This window comes from Marmota flaviventris, chromosome 6 (assembly GCF_047511675.1).
Source record: "Marmota flaviventris isolate mMarFla1 chromosome 6, mMarFla1.hap1, whole genome shotgun sequence".
Taxonomy (NCBI): domain Eukaryota; kingdom Metazoa; phylum Chordata; class Mammalia; order Rodentia; family Sciuridae; genus Marmota; species Marmota flaviventris.
The window spans coordinates 122201278-122228983 of record NC_092503.1 but is presented as its reverse complement, the minus strand read 5'-3'; the positions used below and the strand labels follow the sequence as shown (position 1 = coordinate 122228983).

Sequence of the window (27706 nt, the reverse complement as noted above, 5' to 3'; positions counted from 1 at the left end):
ATATGTTCAAGATAAAGAAGAGGCCACATAACTATAATTAACTGTCAGGAAAGGAATGAGGACTGAGCAAGGCTTTTTAGAGGAAGTTATCACCTGAAGTGGGTTTTGAGAGATGAAGAGAAGTTTGCTGAGCAGGAAACAAGGGAGAGATAAGAAGTAACACTGAAGAGAAATATGAGGTATGACTGACCAGTCCAGGGAGGCTGGTTTTACTAGTACAAAAGGTGAGAAGAGGGAAGAACAACATAGAAAAGCTAGCAGGGACTCAAAGATCACTGTCTTACATCATGCAAAGTAATTTGATTTTCATCTTAGAAACAGAAAAGAAACACTGAAGGGCTTTAAGATAGTGAATGGCAAGACTCTCCAACCAACCATTCCCAAAATAGATCTAAAACCAGTTAAAACCCAAAATGCTGATAATACAGTATGGCATGGGAAAATGCAATGACATGAAACTCTATCATTTTCACATGCAATTTACTTTTACTGAAATAACTTCATTGATTCCATCCATTTAAAACACTGAAAGAAAACAAAATTAAATTGTGTAGTTCTATTAATTATTACTTCCATAGTAGATGACGGGAAATTTTTGATGGCTGAAATTTTAGAATTTCCACCTTTTCTTTTCCATCATACACTCAAATCCAAATGGACCCTCCTGATCATAATGCTATATGGTATGGAAGATAAGTATTGCCTCATTCCTTGATGAATTTGACACATACATCAATTTTCTGTCCATCAGTTAAAAGTAACAGCTAAGATTGTAGCCCAAATCTAGAATCCAGAGGAATTCAGGTCAAAAGGGCTCCTGGACATAAATGCTTAACTGCCGCAGTCTGGCTAGGCACACAATCACGAGCCACCACACAGCTTGTAGATTCAAACAGCAACTCTTTATTCCCGAACTCACACCAGCCGTCTACAAACACGTTCTGGGGAAATCCACGTTCTCTCTCAAATCCACCTCCACTGGGTTTCTGTCTCCCAAAAATATACTGTCTGAATCCCGTGAGAACTCAAGGGGAACTCAGGCAGCAGGATACGCCCTATTCCCAGCAGGAATAATCTTAAACCTTAAACCTGGAACCTAAACCAGGAACGCCCTAATCTGCCTTGGTCCTTGAGCAAGGTCACCTACATTCAATGTCACTGCAACATGGGGTACGCTGGCAAGGAAATTGTCATACCTACTTACTTGGCTAATGGCTCCCAGCATCTCCCCCCTTCTGATTAATTAAACAACAAGCAATGTGGCTTAAGGACCGTGCCTGGTAGGTTGTCCAATTCAACATATGGTTCTTACCCGTCATCGGAAAACTGACCTTTAGGCGTCAGCCTCCTGTCTTAGGTTGATACCACTGCAATTGGATCATACCCGTCACTGACTACCGGTCCAGCATACAGCCATACTTGTGGATAGGTCTATGCACCAGTGGGGGGGTGAGGTTCTTTGCCTCACCTCTGTTGGCCCCCAAATTTGGCCTTGGTGCCAGTGGGGGAGTGAGGTTAATGTGGCTTAAGGACCGTGCCTGGTAGGTTGTCCAATTCAACATATGGTTCTTACCCGTCATCGGAAAACTGACCTTTAGGCGTCAGCCTCCTGTCTTAGGTTGATACCACTGCAATTGGATCATACCCGTCACTGACTACCGGTCCAGCATAAGCCATTGGCCCCCAAATTTTAGACCATCACTAGCAGAAGGGAGGAGGATACAGAAATGCTACGACACCAAGCCAATTGACGGCTCCTTGGGAAAAATTGCATCACTAGTGACACCATCAGCAAAGATATGCCAGCATTACCACAATTCGCTGCACCAAACGATAGTTACATAGTCCAGGCAAGTTCTGCAAGCAGTTCAAAGCGGAGGAATCTATCAATATGTCCATTTCCTCCCAAAATCCGTTTCCTCCCAAAGTAAGTTAACTCCTTGATTGAGCATTACTTGTTGAGTTATATTCATTGATGCATCAGTTTATACAGTTTACTGTGATAGCTATCATAGAAGCTGTAGTCTGGTTGTATCTTTGTCTTCACCGGCACTGGGATGAAGATAGGAATTCTGGCAATGATGCTAAAGAGACATTATCCTGAAAAGAATTATTAAATATAATGAAAAGGAAAGGTGAAAGTAAACAAACAGATCTGTTAACCTACTTTAAAAACAATCCTTAACAGCTTTTTACCTAATTTAAATTAGTAAACAAACAGATCTGTTAACCACCTTTAAAAACAATCTTTAACAGCTGTTTACCTAATTTAAATTAAACCATTTAAATCACGTGAATAAAAAAAATAATAACAATTCGGATCCATTTTTTCATGAGTGCTCCTCATATAAGAAATATGGACATACGCACATACAGACATACAACACAAAACACAAGAGTGTACACAAACGTACAACACATAAGAAAATAGTAAAGGCCTTGTAGCTTTACCTAGGTGAAATCTCCATTGCAATGTTTAAAAACTCCACAGTCAAAAAATAAAACTGATCAGAAAAACATTAACCTAGGTTTGTATGAGCTCAAAAAATAGAAATAGAACCTTATGATGTAGAAAAATGCAATAATAAAATAGCTATTGAAAAAAGCATCCTGGTTAATCACTGTCGCAGATGTAAGAATGGCCAAGCTGGAGTTCTGGATATCAGCTGTTATGGATTTGAGTCAAATCATCTTCTTTTCAATCTGTAGAAATTGTTTTAGTTAATCTCTCTGGAATCCAAATCGGCTGCTGTTCTCCCTGTGGAAACACACAAACAAAACCCCGACTCCAGACAATCACTGGGTCAGGACCTTTCCATTGTCCTGTTAGAATATCTTTCCAAAGTACCTTAGGCTTATGTACATTTTTTGGATACATATGTCTTTCCGCAGCACTAAGTCAAGATGAATCCAAATTTAAAAAGTTTAGAGTAAAAAGGGTTATTTTAAGTTTATCTATGGGGGATATATACCCCTTTCCAATTCCCTCTTTTTGCTTTAATAAGTATATGTCTGTATCTAATAGTTGTCTAGCTTTTTGCATTTTTCTATCTGAAATACCTTACTTGACATTTTCAACCATTTTTTATCTTATTTCTATCTTCTAGTTTTTTTTCCCCCCCTAAGGTTTGTACATTCACCCTTAGTTGCTTTTTTTTTTCCTTAGTTTTTTTGTTTCCTATTTTGTGTGTTTAAAATTATTGTCTTCCTACATCTTTTCTATCTTCCTATATCTTTTTTATCTTTTTTTTTAACTTTCTATACTTCTGTCTTTAAAGTTTTTCACTTCAAATTTTTAATCTATCTTTCTACATCTTTTCTCTTTTTTTACCTTTCTGTACTTCTGTCTTTAAAGTTTTTCACTTTAAATTTTTAATCTTCTTTATCTAAATATCTTTTATCCTATTATCTTCCCATTTTTTTTAAGTAATGCCTTTATGATTAACTAGGCTTCGAATGACGCAATCTTTCCTCCATCATGAAGGCATTTTAACCACCTTCAATTTAACCTTTTAAAGCCTTCCAATTATCATCTATACTGTACTTTTAAATGTACTTTTTCACCACCTACAACTTCACTCTTTTAAACGAGGCTTAGATTTTGTTTAAATCGCTTCAATGTTAGTTTACATGGCTGCCCTTCAACCAAAGGCTTTTTTTTTTAAACTCCATTGAGAAGCTTTGTCTCAATCTGCCATGTACAAATACCTTTTTCTTCTTTCTTCCTTTCTCAAACTTTTAAAGTAAGTCTAGTTTCCTCAAAATCTTTTTAAATGGCATTTACAACTTTTTACTTTACCACACAGAGATTATCTCATCTAGAAACATTTCTTTTTCCTTTAACCTTTTATATTAAAATATATTTCCACATCTTGAATCTTTTTTAACCGTTAACCCTTTTTATAAATTCACATTTTGAAACAACTCTTATAAAATTTCTGATTTAGACAAATCACTCCACTTTAATAAGATGAAAGACTTTCATGTTTTTTTATGATACTATAATACTATAATTGAAACCCAACTGAAAATTTTTCTACTCTTTGTATATAAATTACACGATAGAATCTTAACTCTTAGTAACCTTGTTTTAGCAAAGACACAGACACAAAGCAATATTAAACCTTTTTCCATTTACCAATTTATGAAAACACACATAATGTTTAAATATATTACCTTATGGAACTTAATAAGTAAAGAGTACTTGATTTTATATTTAGTGGTTGATATTTTAACACTTTAGCATTGTAAATTAATCAGATATCTGTAAAAACCAAGATCTTAGACAAGTGTAGTAAACAGAACTAGCCATCTCTTTCTTGAAGAAAAATCCTTCTACAGGATACCATGATGGTCCCATTGATATACTTAATAACTCGTCTTTAAAAAGCCATGGGCTACATTTTTGTATTGTATCAACATATGTCCTAACTGTTCTTGGTCTTACTGGGGTGCCTCTTTCCTCTAACAATTTTTCTTCCTCGGAGGCGAACAACTTCAAACCTTGAGTCAACCATTTCCCCCAGTTTGCCTGAGAAAGTTCTAGGAACAGGCAACTTGAAATAAAAACAAAATAAATCAAAACGATAACACATTGTTTTTTGAAATGTTCACCCATTCTTTCTCTCTTCCTCAAGGGTGAGAAATTTCACTTACCTCTAATCTTCAGAAGTTCCCCGCACGGGACGCCAAATGCCACTGTCTGGCTGGGCACAAATGCCCCAGTCTGGCTGGGCACACAATCACGAGCCACCACACAGCTTGTAGATTCAAACAGCAACTCTTTATTCCCGAACTCACACCAGCCGTCTACAAACACGTTCTGGGGAAATCCACGTTCTCTCTCAAATCCACCTCCACTGGGTTTCTGTCTCCCAAAAATATACTGTCTGAATCCCGTGAGAACTCAAGGGGAACTCAGGCAGCAGGATACGCCCTATTCCCAGCAGGAATAATCTTAAACCTTAAACCTGGAACCTAAACCAGGAACGCCCTAATCTGCCTTGGTCCTTGAGCAAGGTCACCTACATTCAATGTCACTGCAACATGGGGTACGCTGGCAAGGAAATTGTCATACCTACTTACTTGGCTAATGGCTCCCAGCACTTAACTACAAAAAGAGATTAGATTAGATTAAATTAGATAACACATACTAAGAAAATGGCAGCCACTGACTCATGGTAAATCAAAGAGGATTTGGGTAACTTTTGGACTGGTGAGTAAAATGAATAAAAGTGACAGATCTCAAAGAACCACAAAATGAAAACCAAAACACAATCTGAATGGGATATAATACTGACCTCTTATTAGGTGTTATAATATATTTCTCTGCGCTAGCACTGACATGCAGAAAACCACAATACTAGCAAATGAAGAATGCATTTGTTTTGTGCAAGTACAACTTTTGTGCCTCTGTGGGTTTCATTTAAATCTACTAAATGACAGCAGTACACTGAAAGATCCAGTTCACTGAAAAGACCCTCATAATTGAAAAAGGGTAAGTATACCCTTAAGAATTCCTTTTCTTCGGTAATATAGGTAATATATGGTCCATTATGCAAATAAACATTGCACTTAACATCTATACTTATACCACTTAGGAGCCATTAGAGTAACTTCATCCTATAATGAGTCTGCAGTGAGCTCAAAGCACATATCATCTGACATTAAGGCCCAGGAAGTAGTTGGTAACTACTAACAATTGAGGAATAAAAGCTTATTCAGACTCTGTACTTTTATAAAGCTTAACATAAGGCATTACTTAGTGAAAATTATTCAGTTTTAACTAAACATTGAACACCTTAGCTGACAACTAAATACATCATTTTAAATAAGGCATAAGAATTGTCCTTCAAGTGCAAAACAGAGAAAAGCAGAGCACACAATGCTTGCACACACCCAAATCCTGTATGTCTCTGAGTACACTACAAAGTTTTTTCAACTTAAACTTTCTATGTCTAAACCTTAGAGATAGTAGTTAGTAATCACTTACATTAACAAGAGACTCCTTGAACTTGATGTGAAGTCTATAATTTGAAAGGGCAATGATGGCATCCTCAGCACGACCCACATACTCTGTGCTCTCCATGAAGTTCAAGGAAAGGAACCTTCAAAATGAAGAAACTCTTCAGAGTTCTGAAGCAATTAAGGCCAAGTCTTTAAACAAAGGTCGGGTGAATAGATAGTGCATCCTCTTTAAATGGACAGTCATCCAGGTTTAAAGTACAGTACATAAGTCAAGAGGATGAGATTATACCCACCTAATTCAAATGTAATTATTCAAATCCTGGACTCCTAAAGGAAGGATACTCTAAGAACATAAGTCTTGCTACAATGGTTTCCAGCTTGCATTTCTATAGGTATGGCTTAAAAAAAATATATGTTTATAAGTCCATCCCTTTAATCCATTAGCTCTGCTACATCATTACTATGATGCTAAATACATATTACAATCCAAAGTGGCCTATGATTACCTGAAGATTCTCATCCTCCCGAATCAGCTGCTTCCTAGGAAAGATCTGATTGGCCTGGATGCACTCAAGACTGTGCCGAGTCTCTTCATCCTGAAAAAAAAAAAAAATTTTTTTTTTAAATAAATAACTTCAAAAACTTCTAGTTATCTATATTTAGTTTTTCTGCCATGTCTTCTCACATAATCACAGTAAGAGCCCAATGACCAAGGCAAATAGGCAGAAAAATGCAGGAAAAAAATATTAATTCCCCAAACTGTTCCATCAACATATTAACTGCTACTATGGTTTCGATAAGTGTCCTCCAAAGGTCCATATGTTAAAGGGCTGGCCACCAGTCTGTGGTGCTACTGGGAGGTGGTGGTACCTTTAAAAGGTGGGGCCTAGTGAGAGGAAGTTGTGACACAGTGGGATCTGCCACTGAAGGAGATATTGGGACTCCAGCCTTTGTGTCACCTTTGATTTTTATGTGAAATTTTCATCAATCGAATCTTGAAAGAATATTTAAGAGAAAGTAACAACTAAATTTCTCAAATTTGAAACATGTATGAATACCAGCCCTAAATTAATCTGCCTTATATTCCCAAATAAATCTATTTCTGTTAAGGAAATTTCAAAAGAGAACAAAAACTTCTCATCTAAATTGCACTACAATTTAATTCACATTTTAAAAAGTAATGTTACAGGAAGACCCAAAAGAAATGTAATGTGTTAGAAAGCCTGACTCAAAATGATAGTGAAATCTGTTTACACAGATTTTTGAGGAGAGAGGGGAGCAGTGTTGGGAGTTGAACCCAGGACTTGATACATACATACATACATACATACATTTTTTTAACACAACCGTTTTTAAAACAGCAAAAACCATATCATGTTCAACTTATAACCACTACTTACTGAACATTTAGCACATGCTACTTATCACAATGTTATAAATCTCCTCTGGGTGGGGGGGGGGGCGTATAAACAATACTTAGGATTAGGGTTGCTGTTAAATAAAACCATAAGATTACACTACTTTTATCAGTGTGGTTCTTCAAGTGAAGTCTGCAGATTCTATGAGGTCAAAACCAACTTTACAATAATATTAAGGCATTATCTGCCTTTTTCCTACTGTGTTGACACTTGTTCTAATACTGTAAAAAGAATAAGAAGGGTAAACTGAGCACCTTAGCACAATCAAGGCAGACATACCAATTTAACTAAAAATGACCTTGGAAAAGGCAGGAGAAAATTATACTGAAATATTATGGTTGCTTCAAGGAAAAATATCTATGTGACTTTCAATTAACAATGAACTAGCCATTTTTTATGCACAATTTTTAATTGAAAGAATAACTGATGGACAAATTGTGGAAATTAAGACTTGGCCATATGGCAGATCTTTTTTTCCAAATGACAATATATTTTTTATGCAAAAATTACAATACTGGAAAACCTGTCATCTGCCACCATGAATTTGATAGCTTTCCAATATTCAAAAATTTTGTGATAAAATCAGTGTGATATATCAAATATGATGTTTTAAAAATTCACTATATGTCAACAGTTGAAAAGACCTGCATTGCATAATGAACCTATTATTTTCCTAATGACCAATGTATGATATTTTAAATCACGCATGGATAAAAGTGCAAGATAAGGGCTGGAGTTCAGGGGTAAAGTGCTTGCCTAGCACACACAATGCCCAGGTTTTGATCCCCAGAACCACACACCTGCCAAAAAATTACAAGACAGATCAAAAACGGTTAAAATAGAACAAAGAGGTTCACTTATAGTTTTAGATTCACACTGCAACTAAATTAAGGAACTACCACTTGTCAAGTTTTGGTGTAGTATTAAAAGAAAATACACGTGATTATCTAAAACACTTTTAAAATACTCTTCGCTTTTCTAACTACCTATTTATGTATGGCTGAATTTTCCTCACATTTGAAATAAAACATATTTTAATAGATTGAATGTGAGAGTAGATATGAGAATGTGTCATCTATTAAACCAAGCATTAAAGAGATCAGAAAATTTACACAATTTTTGGACAAGAAGTTATTTTTAATTAAAAATACTTATATTGCCATGTAATTTCTTACTTTTAAATGAATTTATAAGCATTTGAGAGATTTCTCAGCTTTAATTTCTATTACAGTAAACACAGCAAACATAACCCACATAAACAAGCCCTCTTGGGAGTCCTTAATAATTTATCAATGTAAAAAGAGATGCTGAGACCAAAGGGTTTCAGAACTTCTATTCCAGACTGCACTCTAATACTAAGTAACAATTAAAGCTGTATAATTTGAAAAAGCCAAACTTGTCCCAAAACTATTCTCCTATTGTTAATCCATGACAGAAAAAGCCACTCAGAATTTAACAATGACCTCAACCATCATTCTAGCAATCTTTGCTACAAAATGACTAAACCATTTTATTTGGAGACATGAGCTTTTTAAGGGCCTTTAAAAAAGATTGATATTTAAAATTTTTAAATAGCTTCAAATTATAAAAATATAATTTTACAAATGGTTTATAAAATGCTATGAAAAATTATGAAACTTTCATTATTAAATACACTTTTATTATTATTATAAAAAAAATATTTCCCTAGGATTACAAGCATCCCAGGATAATTGTTAAGAAACTGTAGCTGATAATCAAATAATTTTAAAAGCAAAATTATAAAAAAAAGAAAACAACTTTTGTTTCTTATGTAGCCAAAATAAAAATGTTTAATGAGGGCTGGGGTTGTAGCTCGATGGTAACGTGCTTGCCTAGTATATGTGAGGCACTGGGTTCCATTCTCAGCATCACATATAAAAAAATAAATGAATAAAGGTCCATCAATAACTAATAAATTTTTTAAAAAAATAATTAAGTGATGCACTTTAATAAGGCTGATATGACAGAGCTTAGTGGTCTCGGAAAGAGTAATTACCTAAAGTGTACTAAAGTCTGTAAATGACTCCACTCCTATAAACACCAAAATAACTTGTTAAATGAAAAATGTTGAATTATGTCCCATCTGATTCAAATGTATGATATGTCAAGGTCATTGTACTGTCATGTGTAACTAATTAAAACAAATTAAAAAAAATAATACAAAAAAAGAAAAATGTTGTGTTGATCTGCACTATATTATGCCTTTCCACTCATTTTGTTTGAAGTCAATTAATGAGTGAAAGAACAGGGGGAAGTGATTTTTTTAAAAAAGAACCCACTTTTCTACCATAAGTACTGGTTTTAAAAAAAATCCTACTTTCATTATGAAAGGTATCTCTTGACGTAAAGAAGGCTTAATGTTTACACTTAAAGGGAATAAAAGGAAAAGAGAGAGAGAACATCCCGAATCAAGAAAAAATGTTCTCATGAACCAACAGGGAATAGGTAGGAAATGCTATAAAAGAGGGAGAGGGGACAGCTTTTAAAAAGTCTTACCTGAAAGTACACTTTAAACATACCTTCTCAGCATCACATTAACTAGCTTTTTAACTCACATAAATGTATAAGGCCTAAACTTTTACTGTCTTTAAGATCATTTTACAGAGGCACTCATTATTTCTTTATGTGATTCCTTGACCCAGTTTTCCACTGACCCTCAAAACAGCTCAGAATTGAAATAATGTAGCAGGCTTTTTAAAAAGAGAAAGAAAAGTAAAAAGGAAAAAAAAAAAAAAGGAAAGAGAAGCCATTTACCTATTCATTCTTGCTAGCACACTCACTTTGGTGCTAATCCAGACTAATGTACCTAACCAAAGTAGCTACTGAACACTGAAAGAAAATTGCTTTCAACATATGAGAACTGACAATTAAGCCAGCAAGACAAGAACATGAAGTACTTATTTTCATTTAAATCAAATAAATGCTCTTTTTAAAAAATACTGCCTCAGCTCATATTACCTATAAGGCTTCAGAAAAATGTCCCCCTGGGTTGGGGTTGTAGCTCAGTGGTAGAGTACTTGCCTGGCAAGTGTGAGGCACCGAGTTCAATTCTCAGCACCACATATAAATAAATGAATAAAATAAAGCTCCATCAACCTCTAAAAAAATATTTTAAAAAAGAAAGAAAAATGGGGCTTTACACAGAACTGCATTTAACCTCAAAGATTTAATTAACATTAGGACCAACTAACTAACTGCCTAATTTTATTATAGTCTCTGTGATTTTACAGGTATAAAAAGAAACCCAACTTGACACAGTTAATAGGGAGGGAAACTGGGAAGAGGCAGAACTGGAAAGTAGTGGTGTGATAAAAAGCTGGGAACAGATTTTGCTTAGGATATATGCACTTATTCATTAGTATTAAAAAATGCATTCCACATTGTTGATTTCCTGGTATTACTCAGGAATGCCAGGTGATGTAGAATCTGGTATTTCTTTGGCTCCACCTAGCTCTGTAAAGTTAGCAGGGTCACTTGCAAAATCCAGAAAAGGGATCAGTCAACCACAGTTTCAGGTTGGTTTCTGCTACAGGCTAAATTATGCAGGTAAGAAAGTTAAGTACATACTTCAGAGGAGAAGTCAACATTAAATATAAATATTTAAAGCACATAAGAGAAGACTGCTGACCAATTAAGTCCTATGAACTAAATCTATATATATAGTGTTCATGTTCAAAAAACGTAAAAGTAATCACCGGTCTTCTTACTGTCAGTATTGTCCATACACTATTCTTGGGGCTAGTATTTATAGTCATTGAAAATATATTTCCCTTACTACAATCCTTGAAATTTGGTCAAATCAATTCAAAGGGCTAGGAAGCACAGAGTAGGAATCAGATAAAACAAGTAGCCATAAACTGATAGTTACTGCAACTGATATATATGAGAGTTCACTACAAATTCTTTCGTCATATAGTCTATGCTTAAGATTTTTCCGTACTGAAAATAAAAACATTTTTTCATAATGCCTGGTCTCTCAAAGAGACTTAAATATCATTTTAGATCTTTTAAGATTATAAGAGGTAGGAGAGGATGTTACCTTCAGATTACTACAGAAATATACATCAAAAACAAAGTTCAATGCTCCTTTCTTACACAAAACTAAGGATTAAGGACATATAATCTGAATGTTAAAACAATATGGTATATTAAATATATACCATATGAGTGGATCAAAGGCTGAATAACTTGCAAGATATTATGTAGCTAGTAAAACGATCTTTAGGAATCCAATAAATCAACATGGGAAAACGTTTAATGCATTGAATGAAATGAGCAAAAGATTTCATTATGTTATTGTAACTATATATGTAGATATATGAATGACAAGGACTACTTAGGAAAACACAACCATAAGTTCTGGTGGTAGAATTACAAATGAGAATTTTTAAAAAAAATGTGTTATAATGTTTTATGTGGGGGGCAGGACGCACCACAGTCAAGCTGTTCCCCAACTATCACACATAGAGGTGTCTCCAGAACATTTCTGCAGCATAGGGGCAGGAAGTACACAAGGAAGATAGTTGGGCACCAAAGAGATCCCAGCAGCACCAAGAAGAGGACCATGCTATTTGTTTCTAGCTATGTGGTATAAGATGAAGGACAAAGTCTCCATAGAGAACAGATCTGCTTTCATAAGCCCATAATTTGATAAACATTAGCATTGGCATAGCATACCATATAAATACAAGGCAAGCACTTTTTCAATTCATTGAAAACTGAGACCCAGCACCACACAAAAAAACAAAACAAAAAAAAAAACCCTGAGACAGGTAGTAAAATAAAGTGTAGCCTAGAGAATTAACAGTAATGTTAACATTAATGTTAATGTTTGGGTACAAGAAATTAGAAAGTTGTAATGCCCACAAACTAAGAAAAAAAGAGTCTACCTTTAAGAAGAGAACAGTTACCTTTCTCCTCTTTTTCATATGACATTTCTGCACAACTACCTTTTTTGTTTTGTTTTACTATGTTTTTAATTTTAAAAGCATTTTCCATACACATCCCTAATGAAGCTTGAAATTAACATGGTCTTTTCAATTCCTTTTTTGTGCACCAGCATGAAACAGTTTGGATCTAGGAAACACCATAAGGTAGAAACAGGACAATATTACAGAGAATCATTTTTCTCTTAAGATCTGAAGTGCTGTTTATATGTCCTCGATTAATAAAAATGTAGTTGGCTTGTTGCTCCATCTTCTCTGCCTTCCCTGGACCCTAAATGGTCCAGAAATCACTGAACTGTACATGATATGTTCTTTTCAGTCAAAGATTCAAGTAGGGGAATGCAGATCTGCTGCCCTACTACCGAACCAAAATGCTGCTTTGAAGAGACATAGATAGGCTGGGGATGTAACCCAGTGGTTGAGCACTTGCCTAGCATGTGCTAAAGCCCCGGGTCCAATATCTAGTACTGAAGGGCAAGAAAGGAGGGTGAGGGGAAAGAGAGCAAGACTCATAGGAAATATAGGGAATTGCTTTGTGAGGTAACGCATGTTAACTAGCTCAATGTAGCCATTCCATAATGTATACACACTTCAAAGAACATTGCACACAATATACATAATTTTGTCAATTAAAAAAAGTAAAGACTATTCAGATGAAAAAAATCATTGTCACTATATCCTACTTCCTAAAAGTTTCTTTTTCTCTCTTTTCCTTTTTCTTCTTTTGGTACTGAGGATTGAGCCCAGAGCCTTGGGTTACTACTGAGCTATACTCCAGGCCAGTTTCCTAGAAAAGGAATGAAAAACCTAGAGCCCAGGAACCATATGCTATTCTTTGGTTCCATTCACTAGCTGATTTAAAATGAGACTTAGTGTCCAGGTCACAGAATTCAAGTTAAGAGAAATGAAACTGCTCCATATACTGGAGTACCCTATCATTACTAATAATAAAAGAAGAGAGATTCTAGGGGAAAGAAAAATGATTTCTAACAAAAACAGAAATGGGTAAGTATGGAATAATGTTCGGCTGAATTGTCAGAATTGAGTTCAACTCCAATTTTCTTATTTCCTTATACTTACCATGACAGGAGGCCCAGATTAGGAGGAGAGATCCCCGTCCCTTCTTCAGTGTCTGGCAAAGCTCTTCTTTCTCTTATGCTGAGATCTTTTATTTAAGAGAAAGAGAGAGAAAGAGAAAATGTTTGTATGGATCTTCTGTCTATGGGAAGCAAACATATTTAGCAAGCAAAATATGAACAACCTGTTTGTTATTCCAATATTCTATATTCACCTGTGCTAATACTTCCTATCTATCTATCTATCTATTTATTTTTGGAGGTACCGGGAATTGAGCCCAGACTGTTCTCTCACCAAGCTATACTGTCACCCCTTTTTATTTGTTGAGATGGGGCCTTGCCAAGTTGCCCAAGCTGGCCTCAAATTTGTAATCCTGGCTTTTGGGGAGGCTGAAGTGTGAGGATCTCTCATGTACTACAGTGCCCAGCTCCTTTTACCTGTTTTGTTAAGAACAAAAAGGAGAAAGGGGAAGAATACCCTACTAGAAATGCAAAGATAGGCTATTAAAGTAGTATCTTTAGTAAGTTGCTCTTTTCTTTGAATAGATTAGTCTCATGTAATTCTGATTTGCTAAAGTTCAAAAAACAGAGGCTATCCTGGTTAACATTCAATATAAACCATATAAGACAGTGTAAATGACAAAACAGAGGACAGTGTAAATGACAGAACAGGGGACATCAAAGAAGTAGCAGGGTCCATATCATACAACGGTTTTGGGGTATTGTGAGCAAGAAGAGCATCAAATGATTTACTTTCAAGGATTATGCTGGCTAATGAATGTAGATAGGGAATAGTTTAGACTATTGGGAATGAGAAAGAAACAAAGGAAGAAACAGTTGGAAGGTAACTGCAATGATCCAGCCAAGAGACAAGGTAATAGTAATGGAAATGGTGGGATGTTGCTAGATTCTGGATATACTTTGCAAGTATCAACTTCAGGATTTGAGCTCATGAATTAAATGTAAAAAAAAAGGAAGTCAATTTTTTTTTTGCCCCAGCAACTGAAAGCAAGGATTTACTGATGGGGAACGTCCATGCAAAGACGGGAGTGAAGAAACAAAGGAGAATTGTAAGTTCTATTTCAGACGTATTACATTTGAGATGCCCATCAAATATCCAGTTGAAAATGCCAAGTAAAGTGCTAGATAAACCAGACTAGAGATCTAAAAGATGGAAGTCAGAAATATTAATATAAATGTGGGAGACATTAGTGTGTGAACAGGATTTAAGCTGTATAAGTATAAAGAGAGGCCATGAAGATCAAGGACAGGAGCTTGATATAATCCATTGTTTACAGAAAAGACCACAGGGTTCAGTAATAAGCCAAGTCACAGTCATCATTCTTGACATTCCTTCAAACCCACACCAAATCTTTGTGATTTGATAATGACCCAAATTGGCATAAGATTATTTCCTTTGTTCACTCCAATAAATATACTCAATACCTACTATATTCCAGGCATTGCTAGGCTTTAGAAAGACAATTGTGCATAAAAAGTCAAGAAGCGGTCTTCCTCAAGAGAAACAGAATCTAATGTTAAGTAGTTAGCTGATAAACGCTACAAAGAAAACAGAGTTAGGGGTAAGAAATAACAGAATATGGTACTTGAAATAGGAAGTAAAGATGTTGTAAGAGGGAAACTGTTAGAATTAAAAAGGAGAGAGGTATTATGCACAGTGGCCTACACCTATAAACTCAGCAACTCAGGAAGTTGAGGTGGGAGGACTGCAAGTTTGAAATCAACCTCAGCAACTTAGTGAACCATAAAAAAAAAAAAAATGAGCCAGATGTGGTTGTGCACGCCTGTAATCCCAGCACTGGGGAGGTTAAGGCAAGAGGATCGCAAATTCAAAGCCAGCTTCAGCAAAAAAGCCAGGCACTAAGTAACTCAGTGAGACCCTGTCTCTAAATAAAATACAAAATAGGGCTGGGGATGTGGCTCTGTGGTCAAGTGCCTCTGAATTCAATCCCTGGTACCCCCACAAAAAATAATTATGAAATTCTATCATTTGCATTAATATGGATCAAACACAGGACATTACTTTAAGTGAAATAATTCTGACACAAAAAAGACAAATAATGCATATTCTCACCTACACGTAGACTCTAACAAGTTGATCTCCAAGAAACAGACAATAGAATAATGGCTAACAGAGCCCAAAAGGCTGGTGAGGGAGAGAGGAGAGAGGATGGTTAACAGGTATACAGAGGTAAAACTAGATAGGAGGAGGAATAACTTCTAATGCTCTATAGCACCATATGGTAATTGTGGTCAACAACAGTTGATTATATCAAAATAAAGGATTTAGAACACACAAAGTTCCCCCCCCACAAAGAAATGATTAATGTCTGAGGTGATAAATGTCAATAATAAGTCTGATCTGATCATTACATATTGCATACATGTACTGAAATATCACACTGTACAGACTATACTCCATAAATATGTTCAATCACTATGTGTCAATTTAAAAATACATATGTTAAAGACTGTTATAAAGAAACATTTTAAAGAATTGAAGTTCTGGACATCACAAAACCAAATTTATTGTTTATACAATAAACACCAATGTGCACTCTGTGTCTTTGTGTGTCGGCGGGGGGGGGGGGGGGGGGGAATATAGATTGTACCCAGGCTAAGCAAGCACTCTATAATCAGGCTACATCCCTAGTCCCACCTACCCACCCAACCCCTTTTAATTTTTATTTTGAGACATGGTCTTGCTATGTTGCCTAAGCTAACCTTGAACTTGCAATCCTCCTGCCTCTACTTCCCAAGTGGCTGGGACTACAGGCTTGCACCACAACACCCAGCACATTTAGTGTCCTTTAAGGTTTATTTTTTTCCCCAGAAAAAAATGCACAGAAAACTCATACAAGCATCACAGAGTAAGATGACCAGCTGAATTGTACTCATCTAGTGACAATTCACTAAAATTAAAATTCCAATTACAAAGTAAATTGTTATAAGAATTGTAATGCATTCTTCTGTCATATATAAATAAAATAAATAAAAAAGTAAACTGCTGATCAGCAGTTACATCATATACACATATGCTAACTTCACAGTTAAGGCTAAATTTTTAGTAAGCATGGAAATAATCACAATGAAGATCTGCCACTTAGCATTAAAAGACTAAATCAATTTAAAAAGTCTTCATCCAGAAGTGATGCCTTTGATTTCTGTACCAAATAAAGACTTTGAAAACAGCATACTACACTGCAGGCAGTCAAAAATTACCCAAAAACCTAGGTCAGATAGTTTGATATGTATTGGTTCTTACACTAATGCAGTTTTTGTTCTAATGACAGACAGAAAAAGATAATAATTACAAAGTGTGTTAAATGTGATGAAGGAAACAATTAGGATGCTGAGACAGAGAATGAATAAGAGGATGCAAGAGACTACATCAGAAAAGTTGGCTGGGATTGGGGGGGGGGGGGGTCAAACTTCTGGTATAGATAACAGCATAGTATTCCAGAAAGACTGACATATTTGAAGAACTAAAAGGAAGAAATCATTCTAGCTAAAATATATTGAATCAGAGTGAAAGTAGCCCAATTTAAAGTTGAAATGTATAAGGAAAAGATCATGTAAAGATTATATTCCAAGCACAACAGGATACCATTTACAGGTTTTAAACAGAAGAGTGACATGAAGATCATGCTGACTATTGTGTGGAGAATGGATTAAAAGACGGAAAGAATAAAGAAGACAATCGGGAACAATTACAGGAAGAAGATGGTGTTTTGATTTAGAAGAGTGGAAGTAGAGACAGAAGAAAGACAAAGATCTGAAAGGTATTTTGGAGTATAACAACATAACAAAGGTAAAAACATGGATGTAGGGGTTAAGGGAGAGTGGAGAATTTACAATTCAGGAGAGAAAATAAGTAGATAAAATAAAATCAGAAAATTGGAAGTGCTGCTTTAAGAATTTGAGAAAAATTTAAAATTGCCATAGGAATTCCAAATTCACAAGTAAAAGCCAAGATCATGGGTAAGTCTGCAACCAATCTGAATTAAAAAGTTTTTAAAGATTCCTTTTAAAGCTACAAAGAATAGTCATGAACAATCCTTAGGAAATATTCAAGGGTCATTGCAACACCTCACTTGCATAACTTGGGCCGCATTGTGGTAGTTACACTTTCACCACAAAAGAAATAAGTTGAATCATTACTGTTAGTCTGATAAGCAAATTCACATTGCTTAGGTCTAATAGTAATGGATGGTCCATGTAAGAAATTTTAAAAATAGCTATAAAAGGTAAACAAATACCCTCTTATGATGCTGGTGGGAATATAAAATGGTGCAGCCTCTTTGGAAAATAGCCTCATATTTCCTCAAACAATAAAATAGATTTACCAATTGACCCAGCAATAGCATTCCTAGTATTTATCTGAGAAAACAAAAAAGTATGAACACGTAAGAACTTATACATACACGTTCTCAGCAACATTACCGAAATAACCAAAAGGTGGAAACTATTTGTTCAACTATACGAACATTTGGATTAACAAAATGGTATCCAAACAATGGATTATTGTTCAGTCTTAGAAAGGAATGAAATATTGATAAACTTTGAACACATGATAAAAGAAGCCAAACACAAAAGACTACATGCCATAGCAGGATTATGTTTACATGAAACGTCTAGAACAAGGAAATTCTATAGAGATAGAAAACTAATTAGTATTTGCTTAGGGCTGGGAGAGATGGAAGGCAAGAGACCGTCTTGGGAATCAAACCCAGGGATTCTCTACCACTGAGCTAAATTCCCAGTGCTTTTCCATTTTTATTTTAAGACAAGGTCTCACTAAATTCCCAGACAGATCCCAAACTGGCAATCTTCCTGTCTCATCCTCACAAGTAGCTGGGACTACAGAACCACACTCACCAGAATTATATTTTAATAACTGCTTCTTAAAAAAACAAGAAGTTTGGGGCTGGGGTTATGGTTCAGTGGTAAAGCACTCACCTCACACGTGCGAGACCCTGGGTTCGATCCTCAGCACCACATAAGAATAAATAAGTGAAATAAAGGTACTGTGTACAACTACAAGTAAAAAATGAATATTAAAAAAAAAAACAAGGCTGGGGATGTGGCTCAAGTGGTAGCCCGCTCGCCTAGCATGTGTGGGGCACTGGGTTCGATTCTCAGCACCACATAAAAATAAAATAAAGATATTGTGTCCACTTAAAACTAAAAAATAAATATTAAAAAAAGAAGTTCCCTTCTCCTTGTTGCCCCTCAGTTCACCTACACCTGTTTATAACTAGTTTTAACTACTCGATACTTTCATCCAGATAATTCTGTATGCATATAAAAAAATACAATCTATTCCAAAAAGGGGGATGGAGGGAGTGTCATTCTGTTCTCTAATTTCTTCCATTAATATAGCAAATCCTTCCTGCGTCAGTATGTGTTTTTTGATGGCAGCTCAGTATTCCATCATATCCTAATATGAAATAGAATAATCACATAAACTGATGAGATATTTAGGTTGTTTCCATCTTTTATTTTCCATCATATCCTAATATGAAATAGAATAATCACATAAACTGATGAGATATTTAGGTTATTTCCATCTTTTATTTTCAAATATTTATTTTTTATTTGTAGTTGGACACAATACCTTTATTTCACTTATTTATTTTTATATGGTGCTGAGGATCGAACCCAGGGTCTTGCATATTCGAGGCGAGCGCTCTACCACTGAACCACAACCCCAGCCCCTCCCCATCTTTTCATTATCACCAAGAGGCAAAACAACCATTCACAAGTAAATTCCAATCAAGTCACTATTTCTGTAGCCTTGATTCTTAAAAAAAATAAATTTACTAGATGAAAAGATCTAAACTTTGTATGGAGAAGGATGCACAAGAGTTATTATTGCCAAAGACTGCATATACTTACTCTTCATCCACATAGTCAACAACTTGGTAGAAGTTTTAAGTCCTCTGTAATTTTAAAAGTTAAGAATAAGCAAAAGCATCATCTGTATTCACCATGAAGCATGTTCGTATGTATACAGGAAAATGATAAAAAGATTGTTAACAATGGTTATCCCTTTAGGAAATAGTAAGAACAGAGACTTAGGTTTCATACTTTTAAACATTTACATTTATCATTAGGAAAACAAAATTTTCCTCTAAAGTTTTTAAAAAAGAAACTCAAAATAACTAGTTAATAAAAGGTTATCATTTAACTGATGACAGAGTGTGAAGATAATGACCTCAAGAAAAAGCAATTAAGTATGTAAAGCAATGGCTCTGAGGGCAGGTAAGATACAAGTCCTGATTCTGCCATATACAGGTTGAGTACCCCTTATTCAAAATGTGTGGAACCACAAGTGTTTGAGATTTCAGAAATTTTCTGATTTTGGAGCATATCAAACTTCCAGATTAGGTCTGCTCAACCTGTTCTAACTCAATGACCTTGAAGGCAAGTCATGATACTTCTTTTACACATGAAGATACTGAAGTGCAAACGATAGAAATAAAAGCTACATCAAAGAGTTGTAAGGATCAAAGGATATGATATATATGATATGCTCAATATTAGTGCCATTTAATTATATGTACATTTAAAATTAATACTGTTTACACGCAATCCTATATATGAAATAGTTCTATCTAAAGATTGTACTTCATTAAATAAAATATTCCATTATAAAGCAAATTACATGGACAGGACAATTCCCAAGTATCTTTATCCACACATATTTGTATATGTGTACACAGTTATTTTCTTTGACTCTTAAGCATGGTATTTAATTCTTACTACTTTCAGTGTATATTTCTCAAAAGCAAAGAAAATCTTTTGTATAAACATAGCACTAGTTTTCAAATTCAGAAAATTTAACGCTGACTTTAATCCACCACCTCTATTCTACTTTCTTTTTTTTAATATTTTATTTTTGAATTGTAGTTGGACACAATACCTTTATTTATTTTTACATGGTGCTGAGGATTGAACCCAGGGCCTTGCACGTGCTAGGTGAGTGCTCTGCCACTGAGCCACAATCCCAGACCTCTATTCTACTTTCATCAATTTATCTAATTATATCTTTTATAGCAAATCTGCACATTCCTCCTGCCCCTGTAAAGGATCCATTCCAGAATCACATTGAATCCATTTGTCATATGTCTGGTCTCCTTTTATCTGAGGCACATATTAATTAATTAATTTATTTTGGAGGGAGTACCAGGGATTGAACTCAGAAACACACAACTGCTGAGCCACATTCCCAGCCCTATTTTATATTATTTAGAGATAGGGTCTCTCTGAATTGCTTAGTGCCTTGCCATTTCTAAGGCTGGCTTTGAACTCAAAATCCTCCTGCCTCAGCCTCCCAAACTGCTGGGATTCTATAAATCCAAGCAACATTTCTGAAACCACCCATAGCATGGGCGGCCAAACCCAGCATTCGTTGTTTTGTAAATGTCTTTGATGTTTTTCTGTAGATTGATTTTAAAGTTAAAAACAAATAAACATTTACATTATGATACTGTAAATATTAAACACTGAAAACCAACCAATATCTTAGAATTATATTTCTTTTTCTAAAAAGAAACCCTTTCTCTACAAAGCAACTCCTTTAAACAAATGAAGGACAAGATTTCTATCCCAAGCATCAAGTTCAAATTTCTCTTTGCTTAATATATGTATGTGAATTTGACAGTGGTGACTCACAGGCTTCTCTGAGTTCCAGCAACAGTACCCATTCCAGGATTCAATTAACAGAAATATTTATGAAACTGTTATTTCAAGCATTTTTGAAATATGCATTTATTTTTTAGTTATAGATGGACACAATATCTTTATTTTATTTCTATGTGGTGCTGGGGATCGAACCCAGTGCCTCACACATGGTAGGCAAGCGCTCTACCTCTGAACCACAGCCCCAACCCCAATTTCAAGCATTTTTAAAGAAGAAATTACTCAATTCCTCACTTAAAAACAAAAATTCATACTTGCAAACAGTAACAATTCAACCAAATAAGATACTGAGCAACTTGGACTACAAAGACATTGATTATATACTATATAATCCTTGCAAAGAAAGAAACACAGTAAACTAAACCAAAGATTATGATACCCAATTTCTACTCAAACCAATCTATTCTCCTCCCTCCTTACCAAAATCAAAACCCTAATCAAGAGGGATTTAGAGTGAGAAGGCACTGGTATCCAGGACTTGGGTGAGTAGTATATAAACTGATAATGCAAACACAAAGTTAGTTCTTGCCTTTTGGCATTTGTAGTTCTGAGGAGCTGATAGATGTAACTAATAGAGTATGGGAAGAGATAAAGAAATATAATTCCATAGTAATGCAAAAGACAGAAAGATTCTGACCTGGGCATTCAAGGAGGTCTTTGTAGAAGACTTGAGCTTTTAATTATTGAACCAGCAAGATTTTTTTTTGTACCAGGGATTGCACTCAGCAACACTCAACCACTGAGTCCCATCCTCAGTCCTATTTTTTTTTAAGAGAGAGAGAGAGAGAGAGAATTTTTTAATATTTATTTTTCAGTTTAAGGTGGACACAACATCTTTATTTTTATATGGTGCTAAGGATCGAACCCAGCACCCCGAGCATGCCAGACAAGCACTTTACCGCTTGAGCCACATCCCCAGCCCCTATTTTGTATTTCACTGAGTTGCTTAGGGCCACACTGTTGCTGGCTTTGAACTTGTGATTCTCCTGCCTCAGTCTCCCGAGCTGCTGGGATTACAGGCATGCGACAGGATGCCCAGCCAAACCAGCAAGATCTTGAACTATGAGACAAAGATTGAACAGAAATTGTACATATAGCAGAAAAAAACCAAAAATGAACACTGAACAGTATTAAAAAGACAGGAAGTAGGAAAGCGTGTTTATAACAAGAGTCAGCCAAGGTACACAGGGAACAGGTTATTAGCTATAGAAGATTTGTTCAAATCCATCTCTAAGAGCCCTACATGCCGTGCTAAGGAGTTGGATCCATGTTCTAGGGCAATGATAAGCCAAGACAATGGTTTGGATTTAATAACTTAAAAGCAAAGTACAACTTTTCAATGAAAGGGAATTATAATTCCCTAAATTAAACAGATTTATAAGGCTATAATAAAGATACAGTAAGGGACAGATACCGCCGGATTAATATCCACACTGGAGTAAGATCCAGAAAAATCTTTAGAACTTGTTTTTCTAATTAAACTTCACACTTGTACTACTACCTCTAGTATTAAGAGGCATTAATTATCATATAAATATATACCAATTTTAAGAAAATTCAAAGAATCAAGTTTTCAATTTTAAAACTCCAGATTGGTAAGGGCTGTTTATTTTAGAAGAAATACTGTGCTGCAACTCATTAACTCTCAATTTAAATACAAATTTCCAGGCACAGAACATTACCACAATTACATATGAAAAAAGTAACTCTCCCTGTATCCTAGTGAAGGAAAAATAAAATTAAAATCACACACACACACACACACACACCATATTTAAAGACATTAAAATGAACAGAAAACTTCATCTAAGTAATTATGGACAAGACAGACAGACTCCCCACCACCACCATCATTCTGTAAATCATTTTTTCCTGCTTCAAATCAGCAGAGAGAGAATATTGCAGGGGGTAACTTACCAAATGAAGTTTGTACGGAGAACTTTTTCTATCAGAAGGTTTCACAAGGAAATCTGCAAAAGAAACACATTTTATAATGACAAATATTTTAAGAATCAAGATAGATTTCACTGCCAGATTTTTCTGTACAAGTTAGAACATATGATGGATTTTTCTTGCTGCAATAAACACTGTTCAGAAAACACTCTTTATTGCAGCAAATAACCACAAATTTTATAATATTTAAATCACAGAATTAAGACCCAGCCAGGTCTTTGCATGCCTTCTGCAACAGTAGAAATATACAAAAAAGAGCTTTCCAGGAACCTCCTATTTTAGGGATTTTCTTCAGTCAAGAAAGCATCATTTCTGACAGCTTGTCAGGGAAATCTCTGCAACTTAAACGAACAGGTACGTTAAAAACTAAGGTCACAGCTACTCTGGTTTGGACTTCTACTTAAAGTTTTTGGTACATATAATTGCCTTCTACCAATGAATCTTTTTTAAGAAAAAAGTAAGGGGCACAAAGAATTTGTTCTCTACTAGGCAACTATTCTGACCTTTACAGAAATAAAAGACCTAATTGACCTAATTCCTTTGTGATTATTTCTCTCAATATTTATAGACACAATTCTTTTGAGCTGATGGTTCAAGTGACATGAAGTCATATATGTGAAGAAGAATATAATGAATATTGAAACTCAGAATCAGAAAAATAACTATTTCATTAGAAAATGGGGTGGAATTCAAGGAAGCTAGCCAGCTATGTACGCTATTCTAGTAACCTCCCAAGAATATATATGTCCATCAGATTATTAGGGTTGTGGCCGGCTGTGATGGTGCACACCTGTAATCCCAGAGGCTTGGGAGGCTGAGAGAGGAGGATTGGGGGTTCAAAGCCAGCCTCAGCAAAAGCTAGGTGCTAAGCAACACAGTGAGACCCTGTCTCTAAGTAAAGTACAAAAAAGGGATGGGGATGTGACTAGTGGTCAAGTGCTCCTGAGTTCAATCCCCAGTACCCCCCCTCCAAAAAAAGATAATTGGGGTTGTGGGGTGGGATTAAATTCAACACAAAATCACTACATCTATTCTAAGAATTATCTGACATGTTTTAGAAATTACTTATTCTGTCAGAAATATGTTCATTAAGTGTTCATGTAAAATTTCCACAGGTGCCCGTGAAATTCCAAGAAATGAACCAAATAAAAAGACAGATTCAACGAAAAGGCTGAGACAGGTAGGCTTCAATTACAGCAAAGAATCTTCTTCCCAATAACCAAAATCAAACATCTTCTTGACTGGAAATAAGCATATCACTGTGAAACACCACCAGCAAAATACATTGCCCATGTCTCTAAGGACTATTTGTCACATAAGGGCCATAAGTCTAAAAGAAGCTCGGCGGGAGACAAGCGTGAGGCACTGGGTTTGATCCCCAGTAACACATAAAAATAAATAAAGTAAAGGCATTCTGTCCATCTACAAAAAGAAAAAAAAAAGGTGACGAGCACCTTCCTATGATAAAAGTCAGATGTACCTCAAAGTAGTTATGTTTGGGGGCCTTGAACATAATCTTAATTTTAGAGCTAGAGAATTTAATATGGTTATGTTGGGTGAGGTAGGGGTTAATTAACTCTTAAATGTTAAAGTTACTCTTATGTTCCATCACAAGGGAATACAAAAATTAAATCCTTCTGGCCAGATGCAGTAGCCAGCAGCTCCAGAGGCCGAGGCAGGAGGATCAAGAGTTCAAAGCCAGCCTCAGCAAAAGCAAGGCACTGAGAAACTCAATGAGACCCTGTCTCTAAATAAAATACAAAATAGGCTGTGGCAAAGTGGTCAAGTGACCCTGAGTTCAATTCCCAGTACCCAAAATAAAATAAATCATTCTGAAGCTATCTGAATTAAGATATAAGTTTTTTACCATTACATATTACACTATATGAATATGATTTTATCTATTGTAAGAGATAACCCTAAAGAATAAAAATCAACATAGTTAAATATTAAATACTATGACACGAGATATTATCACACAGTTTGATCAGAGAAAGAAACCTAACACAATATACTCAATGAACTCTCTTTCTGGAAGATAATGAGGTTGACTATGAAAGTCACAGAGGCCCTGAGAAGGCCAAGAAGGAATGGACAAATTTAGTATATACTCAGTATAGTTTGTGATTACCTATGTGCCACCTACCACACTAGCTTCAATAGGGCAAAGAGGTACACCAATCTGGATGATTTATATAATCTTTTGAAGCCATTACATTTTTTGAAGAATTTAACCTTTTTTTTTTTTATTTGCTTTTATGTGGTGCTGAGGATCTGACCCAGTGCCTCACCCATGCTAGGCAACCATTCTACCACAGAGCCACAACTCCAGCCCCAACTTTTTTAAAAAAAAATTTTAAGTTGTTGATAGAAATAAATGAATAAATAAAGATCTATGTGGTGCTGAGAATCAAACCCAGTGCCTCACACATGCCAGGCAAGTGTGCTACCACTGAGCCACAGCCACAGCCCCAACTTTTTAAAAAACAAAAACTAATCAGTAAATATAAACAAGCGTCCCTCTCCTGAGAGAACCTACTCTCTCCCTTTACTGTGTCCCCTTCTCTCCTTTCCTATCCTTTCTAATAAACTCATGCCTATTATTCTGAAAAAAATAAATAAAACAGGAAAAACTAAAACAAAGGCCAGGCATCCTAAAATGTTTGGGGGGATGGGAGAGGGGGACAGTGGAGAACTTTTTTTTTTTAACTGAAATACATTTTGAAAAATGGAGTAATTTTCAAATAGCCCTGTAACTTTTCAAATGCAGGATATTAAGAGTTCAAAACTTTAAGAAGGCAAGCAACATTAAATAATTTTAAAACAATCTTATTTACTGTGGATATGAAAACAAATTGATCTTCTTGCACATGCACTGAATAGTTAAAAAAAAAAAAAAAAAAAGAACAGATTTGGAACACACCTTGAGTGTGGAGGCAATACTAAATAGTAAATCCGGGATTATTAAATTATAAGAAATGATTTTACAGCAAGGCACAGTGACGCAGACCTATAGTCCCAGCTACTTTAGAGGTTAAGATGGGATCACTTGAGTCCAAAAGTTCAGAACCATCCTGGTCAACATAGCTAGATCCTATGTAAAAATTAAATAAATAAATAAAAATTTAAAAAGATTTTTTTAAAAAAGCTTTACAACTGCCACTGGAAGGGATATATTTTTTTCTTTTTTCTTTATGTATGTCTATTAACTTTTTAGATATTCAAAATTAGGATACCTGTAGTAGGTTGGGTAGGATTATTCCTTGGTGGAGAGATGATTTAATCATTGGCATTAAGTCAAACACAAACATTTATCATCTGGGTAAATCAACTATGGCTTAAACTCATTCCCTCAAACTCAAGTTTCCTAAAAACCTTTACTGCTTAAGACAAGTATAACTAAAAATACAAACAAGGAGAAAATCAAAAACATTACTGCATCCACCTACTTTGCTTAAGTGGTGAAGATTCATGCATTCAACAAGTATTTTTGGATGGAATGTACTACTCCAGACACTGGTGATGCAGCAATGAACAAAATTAAGTTCTAATCCTTCCGCAGCTGCCATTTTACTATCAACTATGATCTCACAGGCCTGATTGTTCACTGCATGTCCAGAAGAAAGAACATGGGCTAGGCCTCATTTTACTACTGAAACTGAGAATTAAAAGTCTAATTTTATAAGGCAGTATTTTAAGTTCACCATCTAAAATAAAGAAATGTTCCCTATCTCCTAAAAGAAGAAGTTAAAACCTTTAGATCAAAAGGAAATATTTAAGTCTTGGTTAATTAAGAAAAAGACAGGAAATTCAGCAATCACTGTAAGTTGAATTAAAAGGCAAGCAGTTATGTACAACCATAATGCACCAATTTTAAAATGTGGAGGAAAAAAAAAAAACAAGCAAGATCAGAGTGCCAGAGGTAATTCAATACTTGTAATTGCTATGGAAAGATCAGAAAGACTAGACACAAGCACTGGAAAAAGGTTTCCTGACTTTTGTTCCTTTTACTAGTTCCAAAGTCTACCTGTGGGAAGGCAAATTCCTGTACACTCATTAATGTCCTGTTACCTGTTCTCAGGTAATCACTGATGAAGAGGAAAGAAATAATTGTGGTTCACAAGCCCTCCCTCTTTCCTCCCTACCTTGATCCAAATCAGAATCCTCACCAGCAATGCAGAGATCAAATCTTTTTTATTCAAATTCCAGAAATTCACAGAAACTTAATATTTCTCATTATAATCTTACAATGACTTCTGCCCTCTCTTAACATATATTTAACACTAAACCACTAAATCTGTACTTTTAACACTAGGAGGCAGGTTGGACAAAGTTTTAATTGAATTTTCTTGGATTAAAAAACCAAAATGACCACTTCCGATGAAAATAAGTCATTTTATAGACTCTCAAAAAAAAAGTTTCTTGCTAAGGTGTAAATTAAGAGCTCCTTTTTCTTTTGTACTCAACAGACAAAAATTAACCAATGAGATAGGTAATAAACACCAAAAATTTGAATTTTTTTTTAAAGAAAGTCAACTAAAACCCTAGGCAAAATTTATGGTTAAAAACATATCAGGGCTGAGGATATACCTCAGTTGGC

The 27706-nt window shown here is 35.2% G+C and overlaps 1 protein-coding gene across 1 annotated transcript in view; it reads right to left on the bottom strand.

The window, feature by feature from the left end:
* The window catches only part of LOC139706138 (phosphatidylinositol-3,5-bisphosphate 3-phosphatase MTMR3-like), an 82029-nt gene that overhangs the window by 35490 nt on the left and 18833 nt on the right, over nucleotides 1-27706 (bottom strand). The window contains 4 exon segments of the mRNA XM_071613835.1: nucleotides 5993-6080; nucleotides 6082-6107; nucleotides 6474-6563; nucleotides 23071-23123. Of these exon segments, the coding sequence (XP_071469936.1) occupies nucleotides 5993-6080; nucleotides 6082-6107; nucleotides 6474-6563; nucleotides 23071-23123 (257 nt within the window).